Source organism: Zalophus californianus, chromosome 4 (genome assembly GCF_009762305.2).
Source record: "Zalophus californianus isolate mZalCal1 chromosome 4, mZalCal1.pri.v2, whole genome shotgun sequence".
Classification (NCBI taxonomy): Eukaryota; Metazoa; Chordata; class Mammalia; order Carnivora; family Otariidae; genus Zalophus; species Zalophus californianus.
This window is the reverse complement of record NC_045598.1, coordinates 99,109,864-99,132,131: the sequence shown is the minus strand read 5'-3', so window position 1 is coordinate 99,132,131 and position 22,268 is coordinate 99,109,864. Positions and strand designations below refer to the sequence as shown.

The 22,268-nt window shown below is 36.1% G+C and overlaps 1 protein-coding gene across 1 annotated transcript in view; it reads right to left on the bottom strand.

Annotated features, from left to right (window-relative positions):
- Nucleotides 1-22,268, bottom strand: part of MAN1A2 (mannosidase alpha class 1A member 2) — a 198,932-nt gene that overhangs the window by 106,078 nt on the left and 70,586 nt on the right. Inside the window, exons 4-5 of the mRNA XM_027599147.2 lie at nucleotides 19,113-19,231; nucleotides 13,595-13,675 (exon numbers count right to left, since the gene is read on the bottom strand). Of these exons, the coding sequence (XP_027454948.1) occupies nucleotides 13,595-13,675; nucleotides 19,113-19,231 (200 nt within the window). The remainder of the gene's footprint in view (nucleotides 1-13,594; nucleotides 13,676-19,112; nucleotides 19,232-22,268) is intronic.

Genomic DNA, 22,268 nt, shown 5'->3' with positions numbered 1-22,268 from the left:
GGATAAAGATAACAGATGTCTAGATTACCGACATCTTGATATAGACACAAATGTAGACAAAGACATTCCTACACCTTGTATTATTTAATCTTACTTTTTGTAGTCAACAATTAAATTCCTCAAGGTATTTGACTAATTCATTGCACATATCTTTGTCCTGTACCTTACATCCTCCCTTCTGAATGACAGTTTGGCTAATATAAAAATCTGAGTTGGCAGTTATTTTATCTTAGCGATCTAAAGATAGCACTCCAGCGTCTTCGGGCGCCTATTGCTACTGAGCACTCTGCTGTCAGCTGTTATCCTTCTGTAAGTAATCAGCCCTTTCTCTTTAGTAGCTTTTAATATTTCCTCCTTATTCTTGATATCTTTTCAAATTTTTATTCTCTATCATTTATTCCATTAAACTCATCTAAAACTCCTACTAAACATTCTTTGAAACCTCTTACTATTTTATATCTCAACTCTTTTTCTTAATTTTTCTCTTTGACTCTGTATTGCATTCTGGATGACTTTTCATCTTCACCATGAACATCCTTGAAGGCTAGACAGGTGTTCCTCAGGATCAAGTGAAAGTTACTACAAAGCTGCAGGTTAACAAAGAGGTAGAAACATATTCACACACACCTCTCCCTCAAAATGAGCCTGCAAACAATATTCTCAAGCTCATAATGAAATCTAAGATTTATTCTATTTACGAGCTAACAAGTTAGCATACCACATTTTCATGAATACCCACAGAGCCATAAATATCTCTGACTGCTGGGTCAGAGACCAGAGGACTATATTATTCACAGCAAAGTATCAGCCAAAGATTTGAGTTAATCTTCACTGCCTGTACCTGCACCACCCTCACCCCCACCTAGATCTCGGAGGGATGATCCAAAGAGTCTGTGGTGGATTCCTGCACACGTGGTGGGTTGTGTTGCAGAAAACAACACTGAGCTTAGAGAATCTCTTTTATAGTAAGTGAAAGCAAGCTGATTTGATGACCTTAATTCATCCCTGCAAGTATAACCCTAACAACCTGGGTAAAGAGCAGTCAAGGCCTTATACCCTTGGTATTCCTGGCAAAAGTGTGCAGGGATACTCAGGCACTATGGTGTTTTGCTTTCCTAACCCTTCACATCAGCAGCAGCACTGCCTTCCTGTAGCAGCAGCTAAATCCCCTTTTTCTGATGCTAGCAGAACCAGCTTCATGACCCTTAACCCTCACTGGAAAGACAGCAGCAAGAGCACCAACGTGACAGCACACTTTCATCAGAGGTCTGAATTTCAGCTCTGCTTAGTCCTTCCTCTTATGGTTTCTAACCTTCAGTCTCAGCCCTGGTTGCTTCCTGTAAGAGCCACCTCCATGATACTTTAGAACATTCTTTTTAATCTAGCACTTAACTAGGTGACTTTGTGCCTAGTTAATGATCTGTATGTTAAATTCTCTCTGTTCAAATATTGGCATGCTTTGTCTCTCTTTTTTTTTTAAAGATTTTATTTATTTTTCAACAGAGAGAGAGAGACAGCCAGAGAGGGAACACAAGCAGGGGGAGTGGGAGAGGGAGAAGCAGGCTTCCTGCTGAGCGGGGAGCCCGACACAGGACTCGATCCCAGGATGCTGGGATCATGACCCGAGCCGAAGGCAGACGCTTAACAACTGAGCCACCCAGGTGCCCATGCTTTGTCTCTTAACTGGATCCTGACTGATAAATAAATAATTCATATTTTGTTATATATTTTAAAATGAGGAAAATGAAAATTTCTAAAACCATACACAGTTCCTGTATTCTGAACCAAATACTCTTAATATTTTGATATATTTCCATCCTTTTTGTTCTAAGGACGTACAACTGCTAAGTAGATTTTTATTCTATCTTTTCCTGCTACTAACATAATAACAGAAGTATCTTTCCAATTTTTACAAAACTGTCCAATTTACTGTATCCATTTCCTCTCCTCCCACTCACTCCTCATCCTATTCCAACATGGCTTCTGTCCCATCACTTCATTGAACTTGATCTTGCTAATAATTAGTCACACATTTGAGCACAGATCATTACTGACCAGTTCCTTCTCTTTTCTTTTTATTATGTTATGTTAATCACCATACATTACATCACTAGTTTTTGATGTAGTGTTCCATGATTCATTGTTTGTGCATAACACCCAGTGCTCCATGCAGAATGTGCCCTCTTTAATACCCATCACCAGGCTAACCCATCCCCCCACCCCCCTCCCCTCTAGAACCCTCAGTTTGTTTCTCAGAGTCCATCCTCTCTCATGGTTCGTCTCCCCCTCCGATTTCCTCCCCTTCATTCTTCCCTTCCTACTAGCTTCTCTCTTTTTTATTATTTTTAATTTTTTATTGTTATGTTAATCACCATATATTACATCATTAGTTTTTGATGTAGTGTTCCATGATTCATTGTTTGTGCATAACAAAGCTCCATGCAGAACGTGCCCTCTTTAATACCCATCACCAGGCTAACCCATACCCCCACCCGCCTCCCCTCTAGAACCCTCAGTTTGTTTCTCAGAGTCCATCCTCTCTCATGGTTCGCCTCCCCCTCCGATTTCCCCCCTTCATTCTTCCCCTCCTGCTATCTTTTTTTTTTTTTTTTTAACATATACTGTATTATTTGTTTCAGAGGTACAGGTCTGTGATTCAACAGTCTTGCACAATTCACAGTACTCACCATAGCACATACCCTCTCCAATGTCTATCACCCAGCCACCCCATCCCTCCCACCCCCCAACACTCCAGCAATCGACCAGTTCCTTCTTAAAATGCTTTCTCCCCTTGTGTTCAGTAACCCCACAATCTCCCTACCTCCTTCACTGACTCTTCCTCCTCATATCTGACCTTTGAGGCTGTGTTCCCCCAGGCTTGATTCCTCTATCTTCCTATCCTAAATTGTCCCCCTAGAGCAACTTCACATGTGCTTGCTTTCAATTATCAGGTACAGAGCAACTGACTCCCACGTTTATATTTCTCAACAAGACTTCTAAAATAAGCACCAGCTCCATTACATCTGTTTACTACCTATTCCCACATAAATGTAGCAAAATCCCCTCAAACTCAAAATACTTAAAATGAATTGATGATCTTCCACTCCCAATTTAATGTTCTTAAAGTGCATAATTTCTAGCGTGCCTGGGTGGCTCAGTCATTAAGTGTCTGCCTTCGGCTCAGGTCATGATCCTGGAGTCCCGGATCGAGTCCCGCATTGGGCTCCCTGCTCAGCAGGGAGTCTGCTTCTCCCTCTGACCCTCTTCCCTCTCGTGCTGTCTCTCGTTCTCTCTCTCTCTCAAATAAATAAATAAAATCTTAAAAAAAAAAAGTGTGTAATTTCAAATAACTGTCTCGCCATCAGTACCAAAACCCTGAAACTGGAGACAGGACCAACTCCTCCTTCTGCCTCATCCCCCCTTCCAAAGTATCACCCAATCTTTTGGAATCTACTTCCCAAATCCCTTGAAATCATTTAATCTCTCATCTCTACAACCCATCTGCGTCCAAGCTGCCATTATTTCGTGCCCCAAATACTGCAATGGCTAACTAACTAGATGAATAGCATACACACACAAACAGGCAGGCACACACACACACATACACCCCCCACACTACAACTATTAGTCTATAACTTGCTTTTGTCATTGAATATGTTAAGCATATTTTTCCTAGATAAAATATATCAAACTTATGTTCACAGTTGTACAACTGAGAGATGTATTAATTTATTCAAACATTCCACTCTAGATGAATTCCGGTCTTTTCAAACATTGGCTACTAAAAACACTATTGCAACAAAATATACTTCTAAATATTTCTTATGTATCCACATTGTTACTTTTAGATAATATATCCCTAGAGGCAGGTTACCAGGTCAAGGAGAATTTTATATTTTAAATGTTTACTTGACACCACCAAATTATTTTCCAAAAAGTTGTATCATCTGTATGCCCTCCAATAGCTTATCACCCATTTGTTAAAATTTAAACTATACATTTAATTACATCCTATTTAAAGTGAGGGCATTTTACTGTATGTAAATTACTCTACTGTATGTAAAGTTGCTTAAAATAAACAAAATAATCTTTGAGCTGGGCCCTGAAGTTCTTTATCAGACAGAGAATGTGGAAGGGTTAGTCTAGTTTAGGCAGAAAATTATGGTAGAGGTCTATAAACACATAGGAAATAAAACAATGTGGTCTAAATATAGTTTCATGTATGCAGAATTTTGAGCTTCTCCTCTGTGGTTCCCTCCTATCCTGGATTTCACTCCTAATTTCTATCTCCTGTGGTAGCTCCAAACTCTGCCTTCTGATCTGACAAACCAATAATCACAACCATAACTGTCAACTATGACTGGTACTGGCTATAACTTTAAACATGTAAGAATGTGTACAGATGTATAGACGAACTCACACATTTAACAGGAATATGTTGGAGAGTGTATTTAAAAATGTTATCTGAGTCAGTAAAGCTTAGTGGACTGTTTTGCCCAATTACCAGCACATCTACAGAGAATGAAGAGCTCAAATTTTCAATGGAAATAGCAATTTATGGAGCAATATCAGGTTTTCCAAAAACAAAATGAGAATTAGTGCAGTAAGGACAATAATGACTAATATTTAAACCAGGAAATATCTGGGTCAAAAGAGACTACTGTATTTGTCTTAGAAAATATCCCTAAACTTAATCAGAAACCATCTTACACTACAGGCAACAGAGTACATTTGTGTTTAGTAAAGAAAGATTTTGTTCTTGTTGCTTTTACTTTTTTATTATCTATAAAACATGTATTAAACTCCACATAACCATTTCTCTATTTTATCTGACAGATTTCAGACGCAGTTATCCACATAAATTATGTTATTATCTTACTAAGGAAGGGATACCACTTTGATAACCATTAAAAAAAAAATGAGACAATCCTATAACAGAAATGCCATATATTAGAGGCTAACATCAAGTAAACATAATAAATCATTAAGATTTTTTTAACTTGTGAATATTTAATATAAACAGCCTTGTTCTGAGAAAATAAAATGATAAAGTTTCACATTTATTATATTAATAAATCAATAGGCGAGAGGAACACTTTGTTAGGATGGCATGTAACCCTCATTTGGTTTCCTGTACCAGAAAACAGAATGCATGTAAAATGTTCTTTATTCTATTTACATACTACCTTAATATAAGAAAGGCACTCTGCCAAGTTATAAATTAGAGTTAATTTCCTGGCTTATGTGAGATGTAGGAATTTACTGTATATCCTGTATTATAATAATGTCATATTCAAATTATTGTTCTGTTTTATTTTTAGCAGACCTGAGATTTATTGTTGGTTTCCCAGAACAGATATGGATCACATATTCCAACATAAAATGATCAAGAAGAAAAGTAAAAAGGTCAGCAGAATCCCACTGTATGAGAAAGTCAGAAAAGTAAAACATCTTCTCTTTATACTTCTTACCTGAGTAGACTAAATCCTAAGAAATTAATTTATGATGTCTCCTTTTAAATAAGTAAAAGAAAAATGAAATAGGATGAAACCAGACAGGGAGACTAACCATAAGAGACTCAATCTTAGGAAACAAACTGAGGGCTGCTGGAGGGAAGGGGCTGGGGGGGATGGAGTAACTGGGTGATGGACATCGGGGAAATATGTGTTGTAATGAGCACTGGGTATTATATAAGACTGACAGATCACAGACCTGTACCCCTGAAACAAATAATACATTATACGTTAATTAACAGAATTTAAATTTAAAAAAAAATAAGTAAAGGGATTCCCCACCCATTAGAAACACGGAATATTTACCACATCGGAAAAAGTCAAAGGAGGAAGAAAGGTAAAGTAATATCTGTTGAGTCAGATACTATGTTAGGCACTTTCACATAACTTAATCCTTACAACAACTCTCAGGTGAACTCTCTGACATTTTCATAGATGAAGAAACTTAAATTATGCAGCTTGCCAAATATCATTATGAAAAGGAGGCAGAGTAGGAACCCGACCCTCTAAACTCCAAAGCATATGTGCTTCCCTCCACTTCAAAATGTTTATTCTTAAAGTATGATGCATAAAAACAGCAAAAATGGAAATACTGGTAACATTATATACTTTTTCAGCATTTTAATGTTTTCCTAAGACAGTAACAACCAAAATTTCAACATTTTGTTTCAACCTTCAGATAGGGAGTCTAACATGAAACAGCCAAGGCTGACACTTCTCTTTCATAAGCTGTTCGTAATTAATTTTGAACCATATGCCTTTTGGTATGAAAACTAATCAAGTTTGTCACTACACCCCCAAAATTAAGTACTTCCTCTACATAGTCAGATAAGCATGAAAGTATAAAAAAAAAAAATGTTTCCTTTCTCAAGGACATCTTATAATGTCTAATCTGGAAATAAATCTGAAACTGAAGGCATCAAAATAGTACCATTTCCTTCCTCCTCTCATTATTTAATATTTCAATCCAGAAGCTCCTGAAGTCAGGGTTCTGTGCCCAGATGGTATGCCTAGGGTGGGCAGCACTGTCTGGAGAGGGCCTAAGACCAACATGAGGAAAATGAAGCCAGCCAAGCAAAGGGGAGTGACTCCCAGAGGGGTCCATGTGAGGAAGATGCACTGAACAAGGCAGCAGCCTGGTGAGGGCAGGAAAGTGGTTTCATAGAGTAGGACTAAGCAAGTAGGTAAATATATGAGGAATAACAGTGGGCAGATTTCACACTATCAGAAAAGAAAATGAGATGGGGCGCCTGGGTGGCTCAGTTGGTTAAGCGACTGCCTTCGGCTCAGGTCATGATCCCGGGGTCCCGGGATCGAGCCCCGCATTGGGCTCCCTGCTAGACAGGAAGCCTGCTTCTCCCTCTCCCACTCCCCCTGCTTGTGTTCCCTCTCTCTCTGTCTCTCTCTCTGTCAATTAAATAAATAAAATCTTTAAAAAAAAAAAAGAAAAGAAAAGAAAATGAGAAATATGAAAAGGCAGAAAACCAGAATAACCCTTTTGGTATTGGGCTGAAATTAGAGCTATTAGTACAAATTCATGGCTGCCAATATTTAGAGATCAAAACAGAAAAGAGTATGGACATAAAGGTTAGAAAGAGTAACAATAGTCCATGCCTGGGGGGAGACAAGGTATGGGTGGGGGGAGACAAGGTATGGGTGGAGAGAGACCCTCTCTGAGGAGCAGGCATACAGGAAATGCCTGAAGTGGAGGGAAGAGCTAGAATGTTAAGAAAAACTTGCCTGCCAGGTGCACTCTAATGACAAGGTAATGTCAGAGGAATTTGAAACTACTGGCACATCGTGGGTAATCTCAGCAGTAAAAAACCAAAACGTGGTTCAACTCCAGACTAAAATGACTGAACCCCTGATGCTAGCAGCACAGACATAAACAGTATCAACCTGTCTTTACTGTCCCATACTTGATATTTGGCATTCAGTCAAAAATTATGAAATACCTAAGAAGGCAAAAACAAAAACAAAAACAAAACCCCACTTTCTAGAAACAAAAAGCAAGTGACGAACCAAGCTTGATGAGGTTAAAACAATCTGAGAATTTAAAATGACTTTGATTACCATGTTAAAAGACCTAGTTAGTGGATCAAGTGGAAAACAGGAAGACAATGAGGAACTGTAGCCGAGAAATAGAAATTATAAAAGTCAAATGAAATACTAGAAATAATTTTTCAGAAATCAAAGTAATAGAGATAGAGAAAGCCATCAACAGACTTAATTAAAAGTAGATTCAATGGAGCTGACCAAAAAAAAAAAAAAAAGATCAGTGAACTTGAAGACAGGTCTATAAAAATTACCCAAACTGAAACACAAGGAATAAAAAGCAGTGGGTGGGATTAAAAAAGAATAGTGAATTCATGAGCTAAGAGACAATTTCAAGCAGTCTAATGTATATGTAAATTGGAATTCCAGAAGGAGAAGAGGCAAAAAAAATATTTTAAAAGATAAGAACTTTTCAAATATAAAGCTACCAAACCATACATCTAAGAAGCTCAGAGAACCTCAAGCAAGATAAATAAGCCCTACTTGCCCCTCCAAAAGCAAAAAAAAAAGGTAAAGTAAAACCACTCAAGAGTCTTCATATGAAATAAAATATGAACAGATTATCTTAAAGATAGCCAAAGGAGGGTGAAAGACACATTACATATAGAAGAATAAAGAGTTAAAGCACAAAGGAGGGTGAAAGACACATTACATATAGAAGAACAAAGAGTTAAAGCACACTTCTCAAACTATGCAAATGTTAAGCTAATGCAGTAAGTTCTTTAAAGCGTTAAAAGGAAAAATACACACAAAGAAATTATTTTTCAAAACTGAAGAAGAAACAGTTTCAGACCAACAGAAACTGAGAGAATCTACCACCGGGAGACCTACACTATACAAAAAGTTAAAGGGAGCTCTTCACACAAAAGGAATAGATACCAGACAGAAACCTGAACCAACAAAGAGAAATGACCAACAAAAATGACTGAAAAATAAAAAGGTATTTTTTTCTTATTTTGAATAGCTCTAAATAATAACTGACCACCTAAAGCAAAAATTAGTAGCGATGTCCTATGCGTTTATAGTGCAAAAAATGTACAGTAACAAAAAACAGCATAAAAGAAGAATGACAAGAATTAAGAATATACAGTTGTAAAGTTTTCACAGTACAAGTGAATCAGCATAATACTGACTGAAGGTAGAACTAGGATGAATTAAAGATATACAGTAAACAAAAAGGGCAACCACTAAAAAAAAGAAAAAAAAATTGAGAATAGTCTATCATGAAGATAAAACAATCACAAAAAATAATATAAAATTAGGCAGAAAAAAAGAAGAGGAATGAGGAACAGATGGGACAAATAGAAAATAACTAACAATGCGGTAGATTTAATGAACTGTATCAATAGTTATACTGAATGTAAAGGGTTTAAACACACAAATTAAAAACAGATTGTCAAGCTTTCTTCGGGAAAACCAACTTTAAATATAAAAACATATAGGTTAAAAGATATACCATGCAAACACTACATAAAAGAAAGCCAGAGTGACTATGTCAGTATCACACAAACTAGATTTAAGAACAGAGAATGTGAGGGCACCTGGGCGGCTCAGTTGGTTAAGTGTCTGACTTCAGTTAAGCATCTGCCTTTCACTCAGGTCATGATCTCAGGGTCCTGGGATTGAGCCCCGTGTCAGGCTCCTTGCTCAGTAGGGAGTCTGCTTCTCCTTCTCCCTCTGCCTCTCCCCTTTGCCCCTGCTCATGCAGGCGCACACACGTGCTCTCTTTCTCTCTCTCTCTCAAATAAATAAAATCTTAGAAGAATAAAAGCAAAAAAAGAACAGAAAACGTGACCAAGGATAAAGAGGAAAAATTGTAAAACAATAAAAGGATCAACCAAGAAGACCAAACAATCCTAAGTGTGTACATACCTAAGAACAGGCCTCCAAAATACAGACTCCTCACCTAGTATCTGACAGACCAGACACAAAATCAGTAAAATTACGTAAGATCTGAGAAACACTATTATCCATTTTGACTTAATTGATATTTTAACAAAACCACGACAGAATACACATTCTTTTCAAGTACACATTCTTTTTAAAATAGACCATATTCTGACCCATAAAACAAACCTCAACAAATTCAGTAGAACTGTTCTCTATTCACTGCCTACCAAAAACTTAAGCTAGAAATAATAGAAAGATATGTGGAAAACCCTGAAATACTTGAAAATTTAAAAATATATTTCTGGGGCACCTGGGTGGCTCAGTCAGCTAAACATCCGACTCTTGATTTCAGCTCAGGTCTTGATCTCAGGGTTGTGAGTTCAAGCTCCACACTGGGTGTGAAGTCTACTTAAAATATATATATACATATATGTGTATATATATAGACATATACATATAAAAATGCATATACTTCTTTTTTTTTTAAAGATTTTATTTATTTGTTTGACAGAGAGAGAGTGAGCACAAGCAGGGGGAGGAGCAAGCAGAGGCAGAGGGAGAAGCAGGCTCCCGCCAAGCAGAGAGTCCAATGTGGGGCTTGATCCCAGGACCCCGGGATCATGACCCAAGCCGAAGGCAGACACCCAACCAACTGAGCCACCCAGGTGCCCCAAAAATACATATACTTCTAAACAACTCAGGAATCAAAGAGAAAGAAAAGATTAGAAAATATTTTGAATTAAAGGAAAATGAAAATATATCAAAATTCATAGGATGTCGCTAAAGAAGGGCCAAGAAGCAAATTTATGGCACTGTTCTTTTTTAAAAGAAAGGTATCATATTGATGATCTAAGCTCCACACCTAAGAAACTAGGGGAAAAAAAAGGAGAAAACAGAGCTAAGTATCAAAGGAGAAATGAAATTGAATGCACAGAAATAGAGAAAAATCAATAAAACCAAAAACAAGTTATCTGAAAAAACCAAAAATGCCAATACACCTGTATCCAGACTGACAAAAAAAGAGAAGACAAAATAGGGCACGTTACTAATAATCCTACAGATATGAAAAGGATAAGGGAATATTACAAACACCTTTATGTCAACAGTTTACACAACTTAGAGGAAATAGGCAAATCCCCAGAAATACACAAACTACAAAAACTACAAAAGCCACTCAAGAAGAAATAAACTGAACAGTGCTATATCTACCAAAAAAATTAAATAGTTTTAAAACTTAGGTAAAAAAAACAGAAACAAAAAGCTCCACAACCACATGGCTTCAGAAGGATACTCTACCAAACAATTAAAGAAGAAATAATATCAATTATACAAAAACTTCTCCAGTGAAAGGAAAAAAAAAAAAAGAGGAAACACTTCCAACTCATATTATGAGGTCGGCATTACTCTTATATAAAACACACACAAAGACATTAAAACTACACATAGATCAATATTCCACATGAATATAAATGCAAAAAATTCTCAACAATGTATTATCAAATCAATCCTAGCAGTATATAAAAAGATTGCCCCATGATCAAGTGGGTTTCTTCCTGAAAATGCAAGGCTGGTTTGACATTCAAACTTCAACCAATATAATCTGCAAATCAACAGATAAAGAAAAAAAATCATACATAATCATCTTATTGAATATCACAAAAACATCTGACAACATTCAACATCTATCCACAATAAATAAAAAATCTCAGCAAACTAGGAATGGAAAGGGACTTCTTCAAGACAATAAAGGGCATCTACAAAAAAACCTATGGCTAACAGGGTGCCTGGGTGGCTCAGTGGATTAAGTTTCGGACTCTTGATTTCAGCTCAGGTCATGATCTCAGGGTGGTAAGATCGAACCTTGCGTCAGCCTCATGCTGGGCGTGAAACCTGCTTAAGATTCTTTCTCTCCCTTTCCCTCACCACCATCTTCTGTCAAAAAAAAAAAAAACAAGAACAAAAAACCTATGACTAACATTTACATGCAATGGTGAAAGACTAAATGTTCTTCCTATAAGATCAGGAAACAGACAAGGATGTAAGGCAAGACAAAGTAATAAAAGAACTACACAAATAAAATTGTTCCCTATACAGAGAAATGAAACTATTCACTGATGACATGATCGTTTACAAAAAAAAAAAAAAATCCCAAAAAAGCAACGAGAATTAATTACTGAATTTAGAAAAATCTCAGAGTACAAAGGTCAACATAAAGATCAACTGTATATTGCATAATGTGAATGCTGTTCTTAGTACCACGGAACTATAATGGTAAATGAAAAATTTTGTTATGTACGTTTTATAATATTTTTAAAAATGACAGCATCAGGAAGTTATTCAGTGATAAACAAGATGTCCTAAGCCAGCTGAAAATTTAAGTCTTTATTAAAACTTTCTTTTACATCAATTGTATTTTTTTTTAAGATTTTATTTATTTATTTGAGAGAGAGAGAATGAGAGAGAGAGAGCACGAAAGGGAAGAGGGTCAGAGGGAGAAGCAGACTCCCTGCTGAGCAGGGAGCCCGATGTGGGACTCGATCCCGGGACTCCAGGATCATGACCTGAGCCGAAGGCAGTCGCTCAACCAACTGAGCCACCCAGGCACCCATGTATTTATAAATACTAGCAATAAACAACTAGAAATTGAAATAAAAAATACAGTACCTTTTATAATAGGACCAAAAGTATAAAATATGTATAAATCTATCAAAATATATAAAATATCTATATGCTAAAAACTAGAAACACCAAGGAAGAAAATTAAAGAAGGACTAAATAAATGGATAGATATGTCATATTCATGGTTTGGAAGACTCCATATTTGTTAAGATACCAATTTTCTCTAAACTCATTTATAGACTCAAGGTAATCCCAATCAAAATTCCAATGGAATATTCTGGAGAGATCAACAAACTGATTCTAAAATAGAAAATAAAGTAAATGGAATAGCCAAGACAATTTTGAAAAGGAACAAAGTCAGAAGACTCACACAACCTGACTTCAAGACTTTCTATAAAGCCACAATAATGAATGCAGCATAGTTCACACAGTGTAGCAAAAGGACCGACGCAGACAGCAAGAGCACAGAGAGCGCAGAGGTCGACTCACACATATACGCTCAACTGATTTCCACAGAAGCGCCAAGTCAATTAAAACAGAGAAAGGTGAGTCTTTTCAACAAGAGTTGCTAGAATTTTTGAATATCCAGAAGGAAAGAAAGAAAAGCTCAACCTATATCTCACAGCACATATAGAATTTAACTCAAAATGAATTACATACTTAAAAGTAAAAGTAAAGGCTTAATATTTTTAGAAGAAAACATAAGAGAAAATCTTTGTGACCTTGGATTAGGCAAACATTTCTTAAATACCAACAACATAGAAATCCATCTTTACAACACATAAAACAAAAGATGAATTTTCTTAAATTTACAAAGAACTCCTATAATCATTTAGACCAACAAACCAATTAAATATAGAAGTTCCTCAGGAAACAAGAGAGAAATGACTTATAACCTCTTCCTTTAGTTTCTCTTTCTCCCACTCTCCAAACCTATCCTTTAAACCCACCTGAGTAAAAAGGAATTTCCCACACCCACTTCCCCATCACAGCAGGTCTCAAATCAATCTATGTGTACACTACATACACCAAGACCTCCAGAAAGGAGAATTCAGAGTTGTTGCTGTGTTGGTTTTCTAAATTTATAGCAAAAAATCTCATTTGATTTCCAAACAGGCAGTTTTAATAATTAATTTTTGGTCTTTGGAGGATCCATATTCATTCTTCCTGATTCATTCTGTAATTGTGATCTTATTAATCGATCCCCCACCTTGTTTCGATTATGTAATTTAATTGCAGTGGCAAAACCCTGGAGGATAGCTCCTGCAAAGGAGAAGTGGTATATACAGAGACAGGATTTGTGATGAATTTATGTTTTACTAAAATTCTCAAAATGGAAAAATAATTATTTCCAAGGACAGTTCTACCTGAAGCATCTGGTTCCCTCAGCAAACCTTTACATGAGTTCAATATTAGACAATTAAGAAAAATGACATGTTGTTAGGGAAATCTTTCATTTTATTTAAGTCCATTCAGAGCCCCTTCCCCCCAAACAATGTTTCACTTTAGTGGCTCACCTCTTCTCCTGAAAGGTAATAAGCTGCAAGCAGGCCTCCAATAAATCGAATGTTGACTTCAAACACAGACACCTCTGAATTCTGTGAAGACATGTTGAAAATATTCATATATACATAAAACTTCCGAGTTTTCCAAATATTTTCAGTACTTCATATGCTTCTCACAAACACCCTGCAGAGAATGCTTTTTCCATTTTCCACACCTTCATTTCTCATGCAACTGAAATCTCACTTTCAATTTATTAATGTTACTGAAACTCCTCTATTACTGCCACCACAACGTCCTATTAGCCAAAATCATTTATATGTATTTACCTATTATTGTGAAATTATCAACATATTTGATCCTCTTGACTATTCTCTCTTCATGAAAGCCTCCACTTCTTGAATTCTGGAATAGCGGTATCTCTACTGGGTCCATTTCCTTCTGTTCTAGTTACTACAGCATACTGTCCCATTTTTATTTCTCATGAATTTTAAATATTTTTCCTCATGTATATAAAAACTTAATAAATGTTAAAAGAGGGACCAAAAAAATGATAGGATGATGGATTATTCAATTAATATTGAGAAAACTGACTCCTAGGTTAGAAATTAATTTGGATCCTCATTTCAGATACCTCTCTCTCTCAAAATGAAGTCCAAGTAATTTAGAAATAAATGTAGAAAAATTAGAATAAAAAAGTAGAAGAAAATGTGACAACATACAAACTTCCTTGACAAAGAAGGTACTTTGTAAGCATAAAATCAACTGTACTGACAACAAATGATGATAGAAAGACTTGAGTTTCCCCAAAATAAGAATGACCTAAAAGGAAAAGCAATTATGAACAAAATTAAAAGGCAAACAAAAAAAACAGAAGGAAATTTGGCACAAATATAGCAGTATTAATAACCTTAGCATATAAAGTCTATGTTTGTATTTAGATACAGATATAGATATTGCTGAGAAAAATTCTAATACATGGAAAGAAAAGTAGAAGTGGCAGAGAACATGACCAAAGAATCCACAGGATATACACAATTGACTAGTATAAAGATAATGTCCATAACTAATTTTTTAACAAAATTTAAAAGGAAATATATATTATCCTGAAGTGTTTCTAACATTCACAGGCAGAACACATAATTTACTAACACAAGTATGTATCTCTGATACGGAATTTTTTTAAATTTAAATTCAATTAGCCAACATATAGTACATCCTTAGTTTCAGATGTAGTGTTCAATACTTTATCAGTCGCGTATAACACACAGTGCTCATCACACTACGTGCCCTTCTTACTGCCCATCACCCAGTTACCCCATCCCCCCACTTACCTCCCCTCCAGCAACCCCCAGTTTGTTTCCTATAGTGAAGAGTCTCTCATGGTTTATCTCCCCCTCTGATTACTTCCTGCAATTTTTTAATAACATATCTATCATCCCATCCCATCCTCAACAGGAATATGCTTTATATTACTTCATATATTCCCAGTATAGAGCATACTGCAGGGCACACAGCAGACATCACTAAATAGAGAGAAGCAGAGAAAGAGGGAGGGAGGGCAGGCCTCTATCACTCACCAAAACAATAACCTTCTAATCAGTTTCCCTGATTTCAGCCTTCCTCTCCTCCTTACATTCCATTTATTCAGCACCCTGTAGGTACAGTGAACCTCTTACATTTTAAGTCAGGTTGAGTTACTGTTGTGTGCAAACTTTTACAATGACCACTGGTTACATTAGAGCAAAATAACCGTAAGACCCAACATATTCCGATTCCCCACTAGCTGTATGACATCATCTCCTACCAATAGGAGTCCTGCTGACTCACTTTATTACCAAATGGGTCTACTTGCTGTTCTAGAATTACCGAACTCATCGTTCCTGTATGTCAGTCTTACCCTCTACCTACAGGTCTCTGAATAGGAAGCTTATCCAAACACACCATACAAAATAATGAAGTAAGCCCTCATCACTAATCTTTCTTAGCCTGCATTATTTCCCCAATTAACACATCGCCATCTGATTACATGTAATTCTTTATTTGTAAAATTCAGAACTTCCCTCACAAGAAAGACACATAAGAGTTCTAGAGGGATAGAAGGGACAAAAGAGAAGACAGGCATTATTCAAAGGAGTAGTGACTACAAATCTTCCAAAATTGATAAAAACGTAAGCTCTCAGACTGATGGTACATTATGAGTCCTTTAAAGAATAATCCACACATGGGCACATGGTAATGGAAATACAGAACACAGGGCAAAACAGATTAAAACAAAGGGAAAACAAAACAGATTACCTGTGAAAAATTAGACTGACAGCATACTTTCCAATAGTATAACAGAAACAGGAAGACAGTGGAACTGTACCTTTCATAGCTTAAGAGAAAATAATCAACCTCTAATACTATACTCCACTATAATATCCAGTATAAGAGAGCCTTATATCCACATGGCTTCCACTGGGTCTCTTCTCAGAAATGTCACTGTAACAGAGTCCTTCACTAGCCACCCCATGTAAAATGGCAACCCCACACTTGCTCCAATCCTACTTGCTCTCCTTTACTGTTCTCCACAGCATTTATCACCACCTGATATACTATATGTGACTTGAAGATTTCTTTACTGTTTTTCTCCCAAAACTAGAGTACAAACTCAAGGAGAAATAAGACTGTTTTGCTCTTTACTGTAATCCACAGAAGCCAGAACAGTGCCTGTCCCTGAGAAGGCATTCAATAAATTTATTTATTTATTCTTTCATTCAGTCAGTCATCCATTCACTCATTAATCTGGAAGTTTCAAATACAAGTTGGAACCAGCTAGACAACAATTACACATAAGACAAGAGGGAGATGAGCTAAATTAAAGCATTCAAGAGGCTTATGTTCTTCAGAAGGAGGAAAAAGAAATGATCAATTTTAAACTTAAAAGTATACATATAAAATTTTAAGGACAACCCCAGAATGAATGGAAATGACAAGTATAAATGTCAATGAAGTAGAGGGAAAAAGAGACATAAAGTAACTTAACATAAAATAAGGGAAGGAGCAAATAAAAACAATGAAAAGTACAACAATAATATAGCTTGAAAAACCAAGATGGAAGACCCAATTCCAAATACATATAATCACAATAAATGTAAATATTCCAAACTTGACAGTTAAAAGACTCCAAGACTGGATAAAAATAACAAAATCCAAACACACACTACATGCAAAATATATAGCGAAAACACATGACACAGAAAGATTAGAAGTAAAGGGATGGTAAATGATTGTGTTGATTATTAAGCTTTTTTTCCTCAGGTTCACATCTATCCTTCTAGAGCCTACCTGATACATTGGAATTGGAACTCTGCAAATGCATGTCTCATTAGCCTGCTGGCTCCCTTATGGGCCATGCCAACAGGAAGTTTTACAAACATAATACAAGGCTGGAAGAAGGAGAAAGGATTGATTCCTTCCAATTTACTTCTGGTTTCTGACCATGTCAAACCAGCCATGGTTCTTGGCCCTGGCAGTGGCAGCTGGTTCCACATTACAGGTCCCCTGCCACACACACATTCTCCACATCAGCCTCACTGTGGCCCACCAGCTAGGGGCCCTCTCCTTAGAGGTCTGAGTCCCCACTCTAAAAAGCTCTTTTAAGAGCTCCTACGTATCAGAAACAGAGTCCCAAATTACCAACTTCTTCCCACTGTTCTCACAATCCCAGGGAAGTGGATATTTACTGTAGTTACTACCTCTTGTGATACCACAATGTTCTCTTTCTGCCTTTTCAGTTCCCTGTTATTTGGTTAACAATTCTAAACATTAAATCCTCTAACTAAAATAAATGGTATAGTTCTGGTTCCTGAATGAGTGAACTGATAGCAATGATATACCAGCGGATTATCAGGCCTAATAAAGCTGACATGTTAATGGACAGGAGTATTTGAGACTGTACAGACACCAATTCTCTCTAAATTAATCTGTAAATTGAATGCAATCCTCATCAAAATGTCAACAGAACTCCAGAGCTTACAAGAACAAAGAGCTGAGAAGTGCTAAGATAATTTCCTAGTAGAAAGAGATCAGATATCAAGCTTCCTCCAAAAATATTGTAGTTAAGACAGTTTAGTATGGATTAAAGTCCTAAATGCAAAAACCAAACTTTAAAACATTCAGAATGAAATATAGACATGTATCTTCAATAAGAGTAGGGATTTCTTAGATACAAAAAGCCACATCCTATAAGGACCACATAGCCAAACAGGGGAGGAAAAAACAAACAAACAAACAAACAAAAAACACCTGTATTTCACAGCCTCCCTTGACACTAAGGTTGGGCCGTATGAGTCAGATCTATTCAACAGTATACAAGCAAAATTGGGGTAACCGATTCCTGTAAAGTGTCATAGAAGAGTCATGTATCTTTCCTCTTTTCTGCAACTGGAAGGTTTATCCACCTTACTGAGGAACCACCTTGCTTAGACCATGAGGTTGAAGCTATACACTGAAGTTGACAGAGCAACAAGACAAAGGATCCTAGATCCTTGAGGATCAAGGAGCTACCCAAGCCAACCCCAAACTGCTTATCTCCATGCTTAATTTACATGAGAGGGAAATAAACAGCTATCTTGTTTAAGCTATTTTATATTAGATTTTCTGCCACTCACAGATAAACCTAAATCTAACTGATAATAAAAATTGTTCTAATTGATGTATGTCCAAAATGCTAGAATAACATAAAAGAAAGTAATCCATTTTTGTGTGGTTAGCATCAGGAAAGCATGAGAGAAGAAATAATTATGGATTTAAATCACAATTTGAGTGATGCAGTCTGCCAAAGAGAAAAACACATAGTGAAAGAGTGACTTCTGACCACAGCAAGAAAGAACAGCAAGCACAAATATCATGATAGATAATAATGAACATGACAAAACAGTCCATACAACTTGCAGGCGAATACTGGTAATAATAAAAAAAATTGCTACCATTTACGAGCATTTAATGTGTACCAGATTATCTCAAATAATCCTTACAATATTGCAATGCGATAGTAATTTTATGACAGGTTTAGAAAAAATAAGGAACTTTCCCAGGTCACAGAGCAAGAATGTAGCTATGCTGGGCTTCAAACTTTAGCCCCACCACTTAACAACTATGCCAAAATACTGGAAGGAGGGGCATCGGCCTAGTTATGAAGGTTCATCAAAGCTGTACTAGATTACTGATCTTTAAAAAATAATAAAACGCTTATTGTTTATAAAGTAGTTTAGGCTTTCCTGGTATTTCTATTCCCAAGTGTTTTTTTCTGTAACTCCTGCTTAACACACTGAACACGTTGCCTCAAATGATAAGGTTAAGAAAAGTGAAAGGAAGATGGTGAGAAAGGGTATGTATTTTACACAAAAGTTAAATAACAACTCTAATCCCAAAAGAAGACAGGGAATTTAGGATTTCCTTAAACTGTTAGTATTAACGCTCAAAACTACTCTGGTTATATGCTGTCTTTTCAAGGTCGATCAAAGAAGTCATCAATTGTATACTCACCACACTGAAATCAAGGGTGTCTTCAATCCATTTTTGCCCATCTCGGAATTCATCATGAAGTCCCATGATATAAAGGGTATCCAAAGCATCTACTATGGTAGCACCCATTTGTGAACTTCCTATATTCGGGGTGGAGAGAAAACTGTCATTAATAACATGCCCTTCATATAAGGTCTGTTTTAATTTTTTAGTATATAAAAAAATCAAAGTAGAAATATAAGGACCAAAAATAATACCCAACATGGTTCACTTTTCCTTAAGAACAAATAATAAACACTGTTCAATATATTTTCCTAAAGATGACATGTTAACCACCAATAGGAAGGTAAAGGAAAACTAAAATTGTAGCTCTCCTTCATTTTCTTCGTGGTCACAGTAGGAGATATCTACCTACTTACCTAAGTTTAAAAAAAAAAAAAAAGGATTAATTCAAGAAACAGGGAGGGTGGTTCAAGAGGTCAATCCAAGTCATAAGACAACCATGCTGTTCTGGTACAAATGCATAGAAAGGGCAAAAAATATACTTAGAAATAATAATAAAAGTACAATAAGGCTAGATGACCATGGTAAAACAGAAACTATAATAATCCTTACCATTCAAAAAGCAGGTTAATCATACCGAAAAACAAAGTATTAAACAAAATGTGAGTAGAATAAAATCAAAATAATAGGATCTATACCCATCTTAAAGAGAGAAAGAATCCCGATGTTAAAGTAAACAATTCAGGGAGGGAGAAACTAATTCAACAAAACCAGCTGATAGCAAAACTAGACACTATAAACACATGACAAGAAAACAGGTCAATCTAACTAATGAATAGAACTGCAAAATCCTGAATACAATCTAAAACAAATCTAACAGCATATAAAACAGTAAGTAACAAGGAGCAGATAAGTCTTCCCCAGCCCCAAGAACACAATTATTTCTATCTTCTGAGAATGAAAATTATCCACACTTGTTACTACCTAGATTAAAATGGCTTTATTACTGTCTTCATCAACGTGAGTTTACTGTTACCCTGGCCCAAAAGGATAAAAGTTGCAAAATAATTTTACTGTTCATTCCAGGAAATTCCTGAAAGACCTCTTCAATGGAAAGTTATCAAATGATGGCTTAAAACTTTGAACTCTGTACCTCCAAATTCTCTGCTTACCAATCCTAAGCTGTTATATTATGGTCCTTACCCAATCATAACCAAGTACCCCTACCCCAACTGAAAGGCCCATCTTAACCCAGACTTAAAATCTCAATAAATATCTCAACTTTGTCCTTCTCCATCTGACAGGCCACTAAGGTTCTAGTGAGGTAGTGATCTACTGTACCACAGTTAAGCATTAAATTCAGCTTTGTCTTATCAACAAGTTGCGTTTGACACTGCATAGTTACTATTCTTTCTTTCCTTTCTTTTTTTTTCCAACCCTTTTTCCACTAGGCAAACAGTGCTTTCTTCTGATGCTTTTTTTTTTAATTTTCTTTTTTTTTTTTAAAGATTTTATTTATTTTTTTTTTTTGAGAGAGAGAGAATGAGAGACAGAGAGCATGAGAGGGAAGAGGATCAGAGGGAGAAGCAGACTCCCTGCTGAGAGGGAGCCCGATGTGGGACTCGATCCCGGGACTCCAGGATCATGACCTGAGCCGAAGGCAGTCGCTTAACCAACTGAGCCACCCAGGCGCCCCACTTCTGATGCTTTTTTAAAGCTATACAAATTCGTTCTTAAAATGTCCTTAACTTACACTTTCTTCTTCACATGATTCTAATAACTTTCTCAACTCATCAATAAATATTATCTTTCCACTAAAAAGACAAGCATTCCACCACACTCTGATAAGTTCCTGGTTCTTCTCCCCACTTAAGTTCCCTTCATGTTGACATTAACTAGAATGTTTGTTCTGGGTTATTACAGACATACTTTCCATTTACTTTTCTTTGTTCCTCAACTTTTTATTAAGATGATAAATATTTTATCAAGCCTTTAATCACCCATATATCCCTACCTCTTCCATAATCATTTAAATATGTATCTTTTTATGTATTTCATCCAAAATATTTATTATGCTTATTTTAAATCCTTAAGAGTACCTGTTTTTGTTATTTCAATTTTTATAGGTAGTTATGCTTCAGTTCTCTAATTATTTATGGAATCCTGGAAGTGCATATTCCTCTAAGGTGCAGATAACTCTGGAATGGAAAAAGGGCTGACCCACCTGTTCTGTACCAATTCTGGTTAGTTCCACAAGAAGAGGTTTGTGCCATGGGCTAAACAGCCCAGGGAAGAAAAAGGCAAAACTGAAGTTCCTGGCTATCACTATGATTGTTTACTTAGACAACTCAAGATTTCAACTGGAAAAGGTTAAAAGATCCAACACTACCCTTGGGACAGGGCGCCTAGGTGGCTCAGTCGGTTAAGCGTCTGCCTTTGGCTCAGGTCATGATCCCAGGGTCCTGGGATCGAGCCCTGCATTTGGGCTCCCTTCTCAGCATGGGAGTCTGCTTCTCCCCCTCCCTCTCCCTGCTCATGCTCTCACTCTCTCTCTCAAATAAATAAATAAAATCTTAAATATATAAATAAATGAATCTACATTTGGGTCGAAGAAGTGAAACACAATACTGTAGAATGTATAAAAGATTAATAAAACTTTATTATGAGAACACAGGATTCAACTAATTCAGTGGGTAAAAAGTTCTCAAAACTCGTAACTTGAAAATTTTATGTTATTTAATAAGAACAATGAAAATAATTAAATTCACAACATTTTACTAAGGAAACAAAAAAAGAATGATAAACCTGAGCAAAAAAGTTTGAAGAATCAGAAAAGTTAAAGGCAAAAATTAATGAATTAGAAATAAAGAAAATTGTCAAAAATATAAATTCAAGAGATAATTCTATCAGAAGAACTATATAATGAATCTACCACTAACCAATGTTTAAAAAGTAGCCAGGGAATGCAAAAACACAAAATAAGAAATAAGACTGCATCAACAGATACAGAGGAAACCAAGAAACTATACAAAACCCATTTTAGTCATATCGCATCAATAAATTTGAAAAAATGAGTGCAACTGATTTTCTATGAATATATATTATATATTTAATATTATATAGTAACAAATAAAATAAAAATATTACATATATATATAAAACTTTGACTTAGAA